This window comes from Salvelinus fontinalis, chromosome 31 (assembly GCF_029448725.1).
Source record: "Salvelinus fontinalis isolate EN_2023a chromosome 31, ASM2944872v1, whole genome shotgun sequence".
Classification (NCBI taxonomy): Eukaryota; Metazoa; Chordata; class Actinopteri; order Salmoniformes; family Salmonidae; genus Salvelinus; species Salvelinus fontinalis.
In genome coordinates, this window is record NC_074695.1 from 46,698,145 (window position 1) to 46,715,442 (window position 17,298).

At 44.7% G+C, this 17,298-nt stretch overlaps 1 protein-coding gene across 6 annotated transcripts in view; it reads right to left on the reverse strand.

Moving 5' to 3' along the window:
* Positions 1-17,298, reverse strand: part of LOC129830406 (IQ motif and SEC7 domain-containing protein 1-like) — a 176,379-nt gene that overhangs the window by 41,244 nt on the left and 117,837 nt on the right. Inside the window, exon 1 of one of the 6 annotated variants that reach the window (XM_055892967.1) lies at positions 6,726-6,868. The exons of the other annotated variants lie outside the window; for them this stretch is intronic. Coding sequence (XP_055748942.1) covers positions 6,726-6,739 — 14 coding nt within the window. The 5' untranslated portion in view covers positions 6,740-6,868. Of the gene's footprint in view, positions 1-6,725; positions 6,869-17,298 lie in introns of those variants that run through there. 6 annotated transcript variants of the gene reach the window in all.

Sequence of the window (17,298 nt, forward strand, 5' to 3'; positions counted from 1 at the left end):
TTTGTAAACGCGTCTCCCCTCAACTTGGTCCTGTTTATCACTATAGTTTCGATTGACTCTGTCAGGAACAGTTCGAAGCAGGATTTTATGTCATATCTCGTTGGCCCTGGGGTCATCCTGATAACATTTTCAACCGACAGCCGACCTCTAAGGTGGGGATGAAGACCAGGACAAATTCCCATTCTTTGATCGGAATGTAACAACCTTAGCCAGGCCCACTTCCTCATCACTGGATTGTTCCACATTGGTTGTCTCTTGTCCTGAATCATGTTCTGTGTTGTCTTCAACTTCTGACACTTCCTCTTCTAATCCATCTTCACTGGCAGTTTCCTGGCCTCTTTCCTCCTCACCAGTGTCATGATCAAAGATACAGTACATACAGTATATCGTTTGGTCATTGTGCTGCCACAGATTGAACTGTGAGCAAGGCCTCAAAAAAGCTTTATATACCAGAGCTGAGAAAAGTTATATATATTATTGAAACAATGTTGCAATTGTTTGTGAGAATGCCAACAGGTGTGGTTCCCATGGGGGAAAGATTCCCATGGGGGTTGCCATGGAAGCCAAGAAAGGGAGTGAAGTAAGTGTGTGTATGTGTGTGTGCGTGCTTAGATCCACATGCATGTGGGGGTCTGGGAGAGGAAGTGTTTCTATCTGATGAATGGGCATGTGCCTGAACTAAATTTTATACACTAATTGTAGTCTCACCAATTCACCGGGAACACCACAGGTGTACAAAAGTTAAACAAAATACCCAAAAATGTAATGAAAATCATCAAAATGTATTTTGTGTGTTCAGATGCCCTGTGTGGACAACGTCATGGAATGTTAATGACAATCAGATTAAATGAACTACATTTTTCAGTTTGACTGATCACAACAGGAGGTTTAAGAACACAAATGTGATTTTTTTGGGGCCGCAGGGAGTTAAGGTGATCTTCTTCTTTTTTTTACACTCAATTAACTATGCAGTATTGAGCTGCTGCACCCAGCCCCCTCTATGTTCAATTATTAGTGAATAAACTTGACGAACTCAGAGCGAGGATCTCCTTCCAGAGGGACATCATATTCTTCAACATACTCTGGCTTTCCTCCGAATTCCAAACGTATTATATACAACGAAACGGATTATATACAAGGCGGAGAAGTCTGCTTTATGACCAATAAGTGGTGTGAAGGGGGAAACTTTGCGAGCTTCTGCTCTCCCGACTTGGAATACTTGGTCATTAAATGTCGCCTTTTTCATCTTCCGAGAGACTCCTCAATAATTACCACCATGGCGTTGTACATCGAAGCCCCAACCGACAATAAAAATGCTCTCAAAGATCTTCATTGAACCCTGAACAAACTGGAGACCGCGTACCCGGAGTAAGCGTTCATTGCCGCGGGGGACTTTAACAAAAGTAAATAGAGAATTGTGCTCCCGAATTACTATCACGTTGGACCACAGCTACACGTCGTTTTGACACGGGTATAAGGCCATCTCCCGTCCTACTCTTGGAAAATCTGACTGTGACTCCATTTTGCTCCTCCCCACCTACAAATAAAGACTCCAGAGGGATGTTCCAGTGGTCAGGTCTGTACCACGCTGGTCTGACCAATCAGAATCCATGCTCCAAAACTGTTTTGATCACGTGGCAGCCTTGTCAGGAAAGGAGTATAGTTAAACAGTACAAATACAACCTACGCAGATCGATGAATCAATCAATCAAATGTATATATAAAGCCCTTCTTACATCAGCTGATGTCAAAGTGCGGTACAGAAACCCAGCCTAAAACCCCAAACAACAAGCAATGCAGGTGTAGAAGCATGAAGATGGCGAGACACAAGTACAGGGACAAAGTGGAGGAGCAATTCAGAGGGTCAGATACGAGGCGTATGTGCCAGGTGCTTCTAATGATCACGGATTATAGAAAAGAACGCCAGTCACATTCTGGAAAGCAACAATTCGAGCAAACTACTCTGAGCTGCCGAGGAGAGCCCCTGAGGACAAGGAGGGCTATGCCCTTATGTTCTTCATGGAGGACGTACAGTTGAAGTCAGAAGTTTACATACACTTAGGTTGGAGTCATTAAAACTCGTTTTTCAACCACTCCACACATTTCTTGTTAACAAACTTTAGTTTAAGCAAGTCAGTTAGGACATCTACTTTGTGCATGACACAAGTCATTTTTACAACAATTGTTTACAGACAGATTATTTCACTTATAATTCACTGTATCACAATTCCAGTGGGTCAGAAGTTCACATACACTAAGTTGACTGTGCTTTTAAACAGCTTGGGGAAAAAAAAAAATGATGTCATGGCTTTAAAAGCATCTGATAGGCTAATTGACATCATTTGAGTCAATTGGAGGTGTACCTGTGGACGTATTTCAAGGCCTACCTTCAAACTCAGTGCCTCTTTGCTTGACATCATGGAAAAATCAAAATAAATCAGCCAAGACCTCAGGAAAAAATTGTAAACCTCCACAAGTCTGGTTCATCCTTGGGAGCAATTTCCAAACGCCTGAAGGTACCATGTTCATCTGTACAAACAATGGTATGCAAGTATAAACACCATGGGACCACGCAGCCGTCCTACCGCTCAGGAAGAAGATGTGTTCTGTCTCCTAGAGATGAACTTACTTTGGTGCGAAAAGTGCAAATCAATCCCAGAACAACAGCAAAGGATCTTGTGAAGATGCTGGAGGAAAAGGGTACAAAGGTATCAATATCCACAGTAAAACAAGTCCTATATCGACATAACCTGAAAGGCCGCTCAGCAAGGAAGAAGCCACTGCTCCAAAATCGCCATAAAAAGCCAGACTACGGTTTGCAACTGCACATGGGGACAAAGATTGCACTTTTTGTCCTCTGGTCTGATGAAACAAAAATAGAACTGTTTGGCCATAATGACCATCGTTATATTTGGAGGAAAAAGTGGGATGCTTGCAAGCCGAAGAACACCATCCCAACTGTGAAGCAAGAGGATCGCAGCATCATGTTGTGGGGGTGCTTTGCTGCAGAAGGGACTGGTGCACTTCACAAAATAGATGGCATAAGAAGGGAGAAAATGTATGTGGATATATTGAAGCAACATCTCAAGACATCAGTCTGGAAGTTAAAGCTTGGTCGCAAATGGGTCTTCCAAATGGACAATGACCAAGCATACTTCCAAAGGCAAAATGGCTGAAGGACAACAAAGTCAAGGTATTGGAGTGGCCATCACAAAGCCCTGACCTCAATCCCATAGAAAATGTGTGGGCAGAACTGAAAAAGTGTGTGCGAGCAAGGAGTAATACAAACCTGACTCAGTTACACCAGCTCTGTCAGGAGGAATGGGCCAAAATTCTCCCAACTTATTGTGGGAAGCTTGTGGAAGGCTACCCGAAACGTTTAACCCAAGTTAAACAATTTAAAGGCAATGCTACCAAATACTAATTGAGTTTATGTAAACTTCTGACCCACTAGGAATGTGATGAAAGAAATAAAAGCTGAAATAAATCATGCTCTCTACTATTATTCTGACATTTCACATTCTTAAAATAAAGTGATGATCCTAACTGACCTAAAATAGGGATTTTTTTTACTAGGATTAAAGGAATTGTGAAAACCTGAGTTTAAATCTATTTGGCTGAGGTGTATGAAAACTTTCGACTTCAACTGTATGTAAGTCATTCAAACAGCTAGCTGTTGTGTTTTCAGATATTTTCAATCTCTCTCTAGCTCAGGCTGTTATCCCCACCTGCTTCAAGATGTCCACTGTCATCCCCATGCCCAAGAAAGGGAAAATAACTGAACTGAATGACTATCGACCCGTAGCACTCACGTCCATTGTTATGGAGTACTTTGAGAGGCTAGTCAAAGACCACATCACCCCCCACAGCTCCAACTCCATCAAGTTCGCTGACGACACGACAGTAGTAGGCCTAATTACCAACCTCCACGAGACGGCCTAATGTGAGAAGGTAGGCACTTTGGCGGTGTGTTGCCAGGTAAACAATCCCTCCCTCAACGTCAGCAAAACAGAGGAGCTGATTGTGGACTTGAACTTGGCTGTGCCCGCCCCCATCCTCATCAACGGAGCCACTGTAGAGATCGTGAAAAAGTTCTCAAAAAGGAGCTGAAATGGTCAAACCGCATGGACAATGTGGTGAAGAACAGCAACTCTTCAACCTCAGGAGGCTGAATAAATTTGTCCCGTCCCCGAGGGCCCTCACAGTGTTCCACAGGAGCACCATCGAGAGCATACTGACTGGCTACATCACAGCCTGGAACGGCAACTCCACTGCCGCTGACCGCAAGGCACTAAGAAGGTGGCACGCTCAGCCAGGTGCACACGGCCCGTCCTCCAGGACACATACAGCACCAGGCGTTGCCCTTAAAATGTCATCTAAAAAAGGCATAACGTTAGATATTTTTCCCCTTCCGATCTCTACAACCTACTCAACATTATAAAAGTGAAAGAACATCCAAATGAATAAGAAATAAGCATGTATTGATGGCGTATGTCTTTACACCCCTGAGTTAACACTTGGTGGAAGCACCTTCGGCAGCCATTACAGCTGTCAATCATTTTGATTAAGATTGTATCAAAAAAATAAAAAAATAAAATTTTTCCCTGTGTTTTTGGGAACGGACTGGAGCTGTGTTTGACCATGAATAAATCTTTTCCCTCCCGTCCTCTTTACCAGGTCTCATATTTCACTGTAGTCTCTTCAAGCCCCGCCCCTGTACAGAACCATGCTTCAGCACAGTGCTGCTGTGCTAAAAATAGAGCCATTTGAGAATGGAGGTGACACTGTGGTAAACACACTGTCAGGGAAATGAACAATTCACCACCACCTCTACCCAGAGAATGCTGGTAACTTGTTTTTTTATTAACCTTTATTGAACTAGGCAAGTCAGTTAAGAACAAATTCTTATTTGCAATGAGAATTTAACTGCCTTGGTCAGAGGCAGAACGACCGATTTTTACCTAGTAGAATGTTTTTTGTCTAATGCTCAGTGACGAAATTCCATTGAAAATGGGCCTACATGTAGGGCACAACAAGGAGATGTGACACATTACTAGGCTCAGTTAGAGTATTGCCATTACAGTTAAGAGTATCCCTAATGGTCGGTCATTACATACAGAACTGTGCTCAGATTACCCCCAACGTGAGTGACCACGGAGAATATAAATAAACAGAATGCCAACTGGAGTGCATGACACAGAATTATCCCTAACCACTTGCGCAGGGACAGATATGTTTTCGTCGCCCTAATAGCTAAATTAGGATTGGGGTAGAGTAATCGGACCCTAGATCCGTGGTTAAGGGCTAGCCTACACAGAGTGCATGACACTTTGATGGGGGTGGGGCCCGCCAGTTGCTCATCCCTGGTCCAGAGTGATAGGGCCACCTGCTGGCCAGAGATGGTATTGTTAAGAACAAATTCTTATTTACAATGACGCCCTACCAAAAGGCAAAAAGTTCTCCTACAGGGACGGGGGCCTGGGATTAAAAATAAATACAGGCCAAAACACACATCAAAACGAGACAACACAACACTGCATGAAGAGACCTAACACAACAACATAGCAAGGCAGTGCATAGAGGTATATGTATAAACAGCCACACGCCCAGCGACCCTGAGGGAGAGCTGAGCTATGATCATGAAGTCATAGGACAAGGAAGTCAGGCATCTCTGCCGACAATGGCGGGAGGGAGGGTGGAATCAAGGCGATAGTTATTCAAAGATCCACAGGATGGAATAAGACACCGACCTGGTTTCGCTCGAGAGTTAAGAAGGCCAGTGGAGCACCATTCTAGTTGAAGCAGTGCATAGAGGCATGTGTGTCCTACGTCATGTGAAGATGGTCAATTGACTTATCGATCACAGAATGCTTGATGCTTATTTAAAAATAGATACATGTCAAATTTAATCAAAACATCACACACCAAAGCAGTACATGGCAGGCCTACACGGTTTCAATTTCTAAACGTGATCAAACTGAGTCTCGTCGTTTTCTGGTGCTGGAAAAATAGAAGTACAGTTGCATTGTTTTTCATCTGCGGTAAATTTCAAACATTTCTAATCGACAGGATAAAATGGACAACTCCCTAACTATCCTTCAGCAGCCAAAACACCGCAGAACCCTTAGAACCCAACTACAGCTTTGAGTTGACATCTGCTTCCTGGTCTAACTGCACCGTGGTGACCAATCCATCATCAGACGGACTCCCCGTCCGTAAAGCGAAGGCCAAACGTCGGAAAAGACACCTCCCCCGGCTCTCCTTCCTTTGTCTGTTTCCTAAACGGATTTTCAATGGCTTTGATATATCAGAGGGTAAAAACTGTCTGCTTCTGACGGTCCCAAAAATAGATTGAAACCTGATAGCTGTCCTCCAAGCGCAAACTGTGTGAGTAGAAAAGCTCTTGATATAATAACTGGCCTGTGTTTGTTTTGGGCCATTGACAAGCACGCCTGTCTCTGCAATCAAATTAGAGACACAAAAAGCAAAGTGAAATCGAATGACGCTGTTGATTTGTGCAAATTGACTGTACGGCTCACAATGACAGCTGTTGTCGGTTTAATCTGCTTGCACTATTGGTTAATCGCGTCAGTGACCGGATAGTCACAAGGTGAAAAAGACAATTATTCTTTGAAGTATGTCCGTACCACGTAAGTATTTACAAGGAGGTTGAAAAGAGCACGCGAGAAAGAGAGCCCCTTCATATTCCCCCCTCACTCACTCACCTTCCAAACCACATCCAGCTAATCACTTCTCCAGACCTTCCCTCTGTGTTGTGTGTCCCGTTCTCTCCCTCTCCTGCTCTCTGTAGCCTGCTCCCTCAGCCCTGGGCTTCTGCTGGAGGTCTGCTAGATCTGCTAACCCACTGCGTGCTCCCCTGCGCTACCCTGGCAGTGACCACAGTGTCTCTGTAACACCCCAGACCCCCGGCCAGAGACACTGGGGCTATTGAGCCCTGGAGGAGCACCTCCCTGTCCGGCCGTCTGCACTGGCGCTGACCATTGTTTGTGTTGGCACAGGGCATAAAGCAAGCCTTTCTCATGCTGCCTGCTGCATCATACATTTTCCCATGTTTGATTAGGGGAAAACACCGACAGAGAGAAATAGGGTCTGCCCTGTGGCGAGGCTAGAGGATGTGTCATCCTGTCAAAGACCTGCACCAAATAATATACTGTATATTACACGGGTTTCTTTAAGAGAAAGAAATGACACAGATTAAAATTGACACAGGCAAAGGTTGAGCGTATGAGAGCTGTGCGGAATGACTTTTTAATTTCGCTCTCCTACTTTGTGCTCCTTCTGAAAAAACACACGGATGATGTTTCACATTAACGACCTCCTCATTTGGCTGTAGACAGTAGTACAATAATTCATTTCGCATAACGTTGTTTTTGGAGAAAGCGCTTTGTACTAAACGATGACGGCCAGCTGCGATTAAGGAGTGACTGCAGCCACGGGGCTAGTCATGATAATGACCCGAGAAGGTGATTATCACCGAGTGACATAATCACTTAATGTCGTGCAAAGGATGGGAAGGCTGAGACAACGAACGCTATATATCACAGTGATTTGGGATGTACAGTTAGATCTCAACTTGAAGGAGAAAAAAGGGAACATCTTCCACACAATATTAACCTTGCCTGCCAGGCTTCTGGGTTATCCTATAGTGCCGTTGGACACCCAGCTGTTAAAAGAGACTCATACAAGCCACAGAGCGCTGCTGTTCGAATCCCAGAGCCAACTAGGGTGAAAAATCTGTCGATGTGCCCTTGAGCAAGGCACTTAACCCTAATTGCTCCTGTAAGTCGCCCTGGATAAAAGTGTCTGCTAAATGACAAAAATGTTGAATGTATGAGTGGAGATCCCAAATGGTGTCCAGCAGGCCCTCATATAATGATACATACATACTCTAGTGTTTGTTGCAGTAACTATAGGCTTAAGGACAGGCTTCCATTGGACAGGCTTCCATTGGACAGGCTTCCATTGGACAGCCAGATAGCTATAGTTTGACCCCTGAAAGCAGTGTGTTGGTGTTAGGGGAAACTGCCATGTCAGGTCCTCAAAATTTGTTAACGAAAGGAAATCCTGCCCAGTTTCGAGCGTCTTCTCTTTTCCAAAACTCTGCCAATCTGAGTGGAAAACAACAACCAAATCCAAACCCCTATCACAGAACGTACCTCTGAAAACTGTCAGCGTAGGCCTATCAGTTTACTGGTGATGGTAACCCGGGACGCTTGCATTTTTTTTCTCCAACGGCAAAGGGACCTGGATCATTAGTATTTAAATATTAACTGAAATGTTTGCTTGAAAGCATCTCAACAATGAAGGGGAAATTAGGAGATAAATTATTCATTACTTTTGTCCCCAGCCTCTGCTGAAATTCCTCCATTTGTAAAGCCTTGGGTTTGTCGTAGGTAGCAATGGACATAGAATAGGTAAAACTAGGTAAAACAACATGGGAACAAAGTGTCCTTTGGGGGGGGGGGGGGGGGGGGGGGGCATACTTCATCTGGGCAACTAAGATTTAACCAGTCATACGTTTCATTTTTTCTGCTCTCACTAAATGTTTTTTCCCCCCCCTATGTGAATATGAGCAACTAAGCAAACTTTTCTGCAGGTCACAAGTGTCAAGAAATGTATTCATGTCGACACGTTGCAGTGGGAACCAGATATCCTGAGTGTGCACATTCCATTCATACTTCATTTCCAGTCCTGGAAGAGCGCAAGTCAGCACATCTACTGTCTCTCCATATTCACAAAAACCCTGCAAGCTGACAGGAAGGATAACCCTTGTTTAATAAGTTTGTGAGAACTGCATGTCGAGACCCACGCCGTGCCGTGCCACAGGCAGGGAGTGGCAATGTATATAGTACATTAATTATAAAAGCACCAAGTTTTATGTTTCGGCAGCGTCGACGCTTCAGTTTGAGATAGTGCCAAGGAATTTACTAGCAGGGGGGATAGTCCTATGTAGGACACATGGATTCATTTACAATTATCAACGACAAAAGACACAGGACTAACTTTGTTTCGTGTCCATTAAATCCATTCAGAACCACAATCTCCTGGATCGCAGGCGACATCCTATTGAAAGTCAATAGGGATGGAAGCCATTTGATCGAATGGAGTGAGAAAAACCACACGACATTCACAACCCCCACAATACATCAACACACAGCTCAGCTCACAACACTACAACCCCAATTAGGTCCTGCAGAATGAATTCCAAAAATTACAGTCGTTACAGAGAAATGGATTACAGCCAGAGAGTCAATCTGTCCGCTGTCTCGGCCTTATCCAGGGCAGTGTGATATATGCTCCATAAGGCTTACTGCTTCAATGACGGCATGCACATCCCTGGTCTTGGTGGGCTGCAGGGTCTATCGACCCGTAGCCCCTAAATGACTCATTAGAAGCCCCCAGGCCCAGTTCTCCCAGCCTACAGAATAACCCGAAGAAAATACTCTGGTCGATTCAAGGGTAGCGGGCCTCATCCGCAGTCTGAATGACCCCTGCTCCCGAGTGGCGCAGCGGTCTAAGGCACTGCATCTCAGTGCAAGAGTTTGGTTTGAATCCAGGCTGCATCACATCCGGCTGTGACTGGGAGTCCCTTAGGGCGGCGCACAATTGGCTCAGCGTCGTCTGGGTTTGGCCGGGGTAGGAAGTCATTGTAAATAAGAATTTGTTCTTAACTGACTTGTCTAGTTAAATAAAGGTTAAATTAAACATTAAAAAAAACAGACCAGAGTCAAGGGATACACAGCTGTCAATCAACTGGAGGCATTAAGAGATCAGTGTGGCTCCTTCGACTGGGTTAGAGATGTGTAGGTGTGAAGGATTTACAGTGAATTAATTGAATCATAAGAGACTTTTCATCATTTTAAATGTACTTACAATTAAAGTTAGCCTCGTACGAACCATCCCGATCTCGTGAGCACACATTCTGTTTCGCTACAGAATGTGGGCTTCGTGAGATCGGGATGGTTCGTACGAGGTTACTTTTAACTGTAAGTACATTTAAAATGTACATTTAAAATAATCAACCAGTCTCTTAAGTTGAAGTGGCTACTACTGTAAAACCCAAACTGAATTCGGTCATCAAAGATACTCAGTCATTCTAATCCAATGACCTTCTGCTAAAACCTGAGGTGCCACTCGGAAAAAGTAGCTTTTTCCACAAGTCATTCCCACTGTGATAACACACAAAATGGCACCAGACACTCCTAAATGTAATCTGTGAGTGACATAAACCAACAGGGGCCATTTCAGAGAGTGTTTTCTCTCATGGCGAAGTCCGTTTTCTCACAATGTACAACCTTAGTATCTACTGTGGAAACAGAGATTACATGACTTTCTTCATGACACTTTCCCCTTTATGTCTCCTTGTCCTTGTCAAACGCTTGTTATTCTCCTGTCTTAGATTTCATGTTAGTTTTGAAACAAAGGACGGGCTGTTCAGACTTAGGTAGAGGCAGTCCAACTCAAAAAGGTATTATGTTTGTGCCGAAAGGATCTGCTTCAACCTTCGGAAGTGTAGGTCCTGTTTTAGATAGGAAGGCCTCCAATTGGAAATACACCTCACCCAGTGCATTTTTAGATTCCTCTTTTTGTAAAAATAAATAAATAAATAAAGTTGGCAGATAAAAAAAAAAAAAATCGGAATACCCCCAAAAACTTATGTTTACTCTCTCCATGGTGATGCTAGCCAGAGTTAAAGGAGAGGAGAAACTAAGCTGGTACACAGAAACCACACAGGCACAGCTCAGGTGTGCTTTCACACCAGCCTCCCTGACAACCAGGATATTACCCTTACCAATCCACACACGTGTACTACAGACGCATAGCAGAACCACAGAGCTGAGAGCCCAGTCTTTGCTGAACAGGAGGGCCAGTGTGAAGGGCGACAAGTCCACTTCATCGGTCTGGAGGTGAAGTACGTCAACATTGACTTGCGCCGTCACGAGGTTAAGTTGTTTTGAGCAGAGGGTTGATCTTGAGGTAAATACTATTTCATAGAGGCAGCAACAGAGTACCCCTGCTCGCTTTCACGACGCCATGCTGAACACAGGGCAGAAAACGGTGTTGTGCACTGTCATTTCCGACATCTTTATTTAGTGCATAAACATACAATGGAATGTGGAGAAAACACCTGGGATTCATAACTCTGTGAATTCTGACTGATGATACTGAGGGGAATTCTGTGGCTCATTACGATCTCTAGCAGGAAAAACAAAACTCACCCGCCCAAAGACAACAAAACAACAAAGAATGTCTGGATGGGATAGAGCGAGAGAGAGAACGAGGGAGGAGGAGTGGCTATTAGGGCGGGGGGGGGGGGGTACACAACGCAGCATGGAAACAGTCCATGCATACAGTACTGTAGTTTCCCCAACCTCCATTCTGCCATATGACTTATGAGACAGAGAGAGACCACTCACAGCTCTGTGCGTTTAATTTGCTCTGGTAGGCCATCCATTTTGTAAACAGCTCTAATGAGTGCAGATCAGTAGTTCTGAGTGAACGGCGAAAAAACAGGCAGGGGTCTGTTACAACCAACACTGCCTCGCACGCATCCGCAGGAACAATTTGAGGAAGAATCGATGTGCAGTCAGAGGGTCCCATCCTGTCCGCTACAGGTTTAATTGAAAATATGCTAATAGAGTGCTGCCGGGTGCTGATCAAGACGAATCACCCTGGAGCTCTGCAGTGAGTCAGAGGGGAGAGCTGGGCTGGCTGGGGAGACATGGCTGCTCCGGTCCATCATAGAGAGGACAGGAAGGAAGATCCAGCACAGATAGGACAGGAGGGAACAACAATTGGTCTTACAGCAGGGATGGGAAACTTTGATAGGGGTGGGGGCCACAAAAAAATCTGAACTCACGAGGGGCCACAGTGAGGGGCCACATTTCGCAAAGAGAAATGACAGTCCATCGTTACTAAGAAATGAAGGTCAGTCAATCCGGAACATTTCAAGAGCTTTGAAAGTTTCTTCAAGTGCAGTCGCAAAAACCATCGAGCGCTATAATGAAACAGGCTCTCATGAGGACCGCCACAGGAATGAAAGACCTAGAGTTATCTCTGCTTTACAGAGTTCAAGTAACAGACATATCTCAACACCAACTGTTCAGAGGAGACTGTGTGAATCAGGCCTTCATGCACAAATTGATGCAAAGAAAACACTACTAAAGGACACGAATAAGAAGAAGAGACTTGCTTTGGCCAAGAAACATGAGCAATAGACATTAGACCGGTGGGAATCTGTCCTTTGTTCTGATGAGTCCAAATTTGAGATTTTTGGTTCCAACCGCTGTGTCTATGTGAGACGCTGAGTAGGTGAACGGATGATCTCTGCAAGTGTGATTCCCACTGGAGGAGGTGGTGTTATGGTGTGGGGATGCTTTGCTGGTGACACCGTCTGTGATTTATTTAGAATTCAAGGCACACTTAACCAGCATGGCTACCACAGCATTCTGCAACGAAACGCCATCCAACCTGGTTTGCGCTTAGTGGGACTATCATTTGCTTTTCAACAAGACAATGACCCAACACACCTCCAGGCTGTGTAAGGGCTATTTGACCAAGGAGGAGAGTGATGGAGTGCTGCATCAGATGACCTGGCCTCCACAATCACCCGACTTCAACCCAATTGAGATGATTTGGAATGAGTTGGACCGAGAGTGAAGGAAAAGTAGCCTAGTGCTCAGCATATGTGGGAACTGTTGGAAAAGCATTCAAGGTGAAGCTGGTTGACAGAATGCCAAGAGTGTGCAAAGCTGTCAGAGGCAAAGGGTGACTACTTTGAAGAATATTTTGATTTGTTTAACACATTTTTTTTTGTTACTACATGATTCCTTATGTGTTATTTCATAGTTTTGATGTCTTCACTATTATTCTACAATGTAGAAAAAAGTACAAATAAAGAAAAACCCTTCAATGAGTAGGTGTGTCCAAACTTTTGACTGGTACTGTATATACATATACACACAGTGCGCGAAAAGGTATGTGAACCCTTTGGAATTACCTGGATTCCTACATAAATGAGTAATACAATATGATCTGATCTTCATCTTAGTCACAACAGTAGACAAACACAGTGTGCTTAAACTAATAACACAAATTAGTGTATTTTTCTTGTCTATATTGAATACATCATTTAAACATTCACAGTGTACGCTGGAAAAAGTATGTGAACCCCGAGGCTAATGACTTCTCCAAAAGCTAATTGGAGTCAGGAGTCTGCTAACCTGGAGTACAATCAATGAGACGAGATTAGAGATGTTGGTTAGAGCTGCCCTGTCCTATAAAAAACACTATTCACAAGAAGCATTGCCCGGTGTGAACCATGCCTCGAACAAAATAGACCTCAGAAGACCTAAGATTAAGAATTGTTGACTTGCATAAAGCTGGAAAAGGTTACAAAAGTATTTCTAAAAGCCTTGATGTTCATCAGTCCACAATAAGACAAATTGTCTATAAATGGAGAAATTCCAGCACTGTTGCTTCTCTCCCTAGGAGTGGCCATCCTGCAAAGACGACTGCAAGAGCACAGCGCAGAATGCTGAATGAGGCTAAGAAGAATCCTAGAGTATCAGCTAAAGACTTACATAAATCTGTGGAACATGCTAACATCTCTGTTGACGAGTCTACGATACGTAAAACACTAAACAAGAATGGTGTTCATGGGAGGACACCACAGAAGAAGCCACTGCTGTCTGAAGTTTGCAAAAGTGCACCTGGATGTTCCACAGCACTTCTGGCAAAATATTCTGTGGACAGATTGAACTAAAATGTAGTTGTTTGGAAGGAACACAACACCATGTGTGGAGACAAAAAGGCACAGCACACCAACATCAAAACCTCATCCCAACTGTAAAGTATGGTGGAGGGAGCATCATGGTTTGGGGCTGCTTTGCTGCCTCAGGGCCTGGACAGCTTGCTATCATCGACGGAACAATGAATTCCCAAGTTTATCAAGACGTTTTGCAGGAGTATGTAAGGCTATCTGTCCGCCAATTGAAGCTCAACAGAAGTTGGTTGATGCAACAGGACAACGACCCAAAACACAGAAGTAAATCAACAACAGAATTGTTTCAACAGAAGAAAATGTGCCTTCTGGAGTGGCCCAGTCAGAGTCCTGACCTCAACCCAATTTCAAATGCTGTGGCATGACCGAGAGCGGTTCACACCAGACATCCTAAGAATATTGCTGAACTGAAACAGTTTTGTAAAATTCCTCCTGACCGTTGTGCAGGTCTGATCCGCAACTACAGGAAAACATTTGGTTGAGGTTATTTCTGCCAAAGGAGGGTCAACCAGTTATTAAATCCAAGGGCTCACATACTTTTCCCACCCTGCACTGTGAATGTTTACACGGTGTGTTCAATAAGGACATTAATTGTTTGTGTTTTATTAGTTTAAGCAGACTGTGTCTATTGTTGTGACTTAGACGAAGAACAGATCAAATGTTATGACCAATTCATGCAGAAATCCAGGTAATTCTAAAAGTTCATATACTTTTTCTTGTCACTGTATATCGCATTTATTTTTTGGGGGGGTGAAATTGGTTGCCTAAAAGGGGGTGTGGGGGGCAGTTGCCCGCCGGCCACCAGTTGCCCGCACCTGGTCTACAGAGAGAGAGACAGCAAAGGACAGAATAGCCACAGATCTACAGTGCCAAACATGTCCTCACAAACCATCTCTGTTCAGACAAGAACACACACTTATGTTAAATAAACGTATGCACATACACACAACTTTTCTCTCTCTATCTATCTTTCTCTCCCCCTCTCTTCTCTACCGCCAGGGGACATGCATCAGCGTGACCATGACATCAGACTACAGAGCAGAGAAGTGGAGCCGGCACTCCGGCGTACCGTTCGATCCGTTGACACGGCAGCCTCTGCTCTCAGCTGCAGCTCTGGATCCATTGTCTGCATCCCTCCTCACTGCCACACACTGACTTAGTCAGCGCAACAACACCGCTTATACCCCACTACTGCAGCCAGCTAGGTACTGCAAGCAACCATCAAACACACACTGACAGCAACAGACAGACATGTGCCCACCTACCTGAGCCTTCATATAATCTGCCACCTCTGTGTCGAGTGTCGAGGAGACAGAGTTCAGGTGGAGCTGAGAGCCCCTGCACTATAAGGCAGGCTCGTTGATCTACGTTGAGCTCAGGTCGATAAACAGGCTGCTAGGCTAGCAGAGGAGAGGAGAGGTGGATAGAGCCGGGATATAGTGCTGAAGTGTAGGCTGCCTGGGGTTAAGAGACATGGAGCACCAGGCAGGAACCTCTATCGGACTGATTTATGCTTTAGTCATCAGCACATTCCCTTGAATGTCAATGAAAAGGAGAGTCTCTCCCTGCGCCCTCCCCCTAACCGCTCTCGCTCTCTCTCTCTCTCTCTCTCTTGCTCTCTCAGCTGCTCTGTCAATCTTCCCTTCTCTCTCTTTCTCGGTCAACTTTCATACCACCATCTTTCTCTCATACACTCAGCTGATTTCTCTCTCCCCCTTCATCCACCCCTCTCTCTTTCAGCGCATTTATTCAGCTGTTACGTTGATCTCGGGCACATTGGGGACGTGTCTGTCCAGAATCAGTTTGTTGCAACGCTGATTCCATGCCTCTCTCGCTCTCTTTCTCCACGACACATGACAGGACCAGAGGGGAAATCGGAGCTTCGTCAGACAACACTCTGAAACAACTGTATCATACCGTACATTTATACTGACTGAATCTGGACTGACTCCTCATACTAGACAATGTATTGCAATCTACATTGGCTTGTAATAAGCATTATATTTCGATCTTAACTGGGTTTGACTCAAACCACTTCAGTAGCGCATGAATGGAAAGGAAAAACGAATCCCCGCATGCGATTGTATAATCTGAAACGGAAACCACGGACATCGCTAGCGGAAAACGCTGTCAGTGTCATCAGGCTTCCAGGAAACCTCCACCTCCCTGTCTTTCCTCTGGGCCTCGTGTCCTGTACAGGCCTCACGAAAGCTCCCTAGCCCAGCCCTCTGGCTCTATGCTGGGCCAGAGACCACAACACTGTATGCCAGCACCTTGCGGAACACAATAGAAACAGCTCTCTCCATGGAAGGCTCCGTTAGTCCAGATTCCAGTGTCCACAGGATTCACCTATTGTGAAATAGCTGCGCTGTAAAATGTTTTTATTTTTTTGTATTTGTATGAAGTAATCTTGGAAACCCAGAACCAAATGTTGCGTAACTGCGTCAGCTACTAGATACTTGTCATGTACGTCTGTCCACGAGAGACTAGTATATATGAATAAATCAATCAAATGGCTGTAATAACCTCATCTCTGTCAATTTCAACCAAGCATTAACCCGGGTCTAGTACATCATATTCATATCATATTTCTTCCAGCACGGCTGCCTTATAGTATAATGCTGCGGTTTTTCCTCCTCCTGCTCCCAGCAGGCAACCCCCATTATCTCTGAACAATAGTAAGTAAACGTTACTTATAGATCTCTATAGAGACAAGCAGTAATCAGATGGAGGAACCGTTGGAGAGACGCCAGGTAGAGAGAGGAGGGAGAGAGAGAGACAGAAGGATAGGGGAGATGAGAGAGCCGAAGAATACTCTTGAGGGAATACACACAAGCCAACTGCTCCCCACATCCTCTCATCTCTTATTTCGCTGTCCCCCAACGGTTAACAGTGGAATACTTGTCCAGTTGTTTGTTAGGGTAAAGACATCCCACATCCTTTCATTTCTCAGGTCTCTTCCCTTGGGGAGTCCACCGTGGCATACCTGGCGTCTCGTTTGTTTTGTCCGGGAGTTAGTTAGTTGACCTGTCTTGTCAGTTAGCCGAGACAGATAAAGGGCTGTGTATCTCTCCTTCACTTACTGCAACAAAACACCAAAGCAACTGTATGGGTGGAGACTTCAGAGATACTGTATGAAGGGAACTTGGTTTGGGAACATTTGAAGCTGTGGATGGGGACTCCTGTCCTCTTTCGTAAAATGTTCTCACCAACAGATGGAGCCAGTGCACAGCAATTCAGTACCAAAACCATGCTGTGCTTTCATTTGACAAGCGAGTGAGTGAAAACAGCGACTGCACTTAATGAAGGAGAATTGTGAGCGAGAGAGAGAAGACGGAGAATATATATAGTGTGTTTGGGGATGAGCAGGAGTGAGCGGAGGACTAAGATTCTCTCTCAGGGGAGCTCATTTGAGGAGGAGTGTGAAGCTGACAGTAACAGTACTGTATAGAGAGAAATGGTTTGATCTCAAAGTCCAATACAGTGGAATGAGA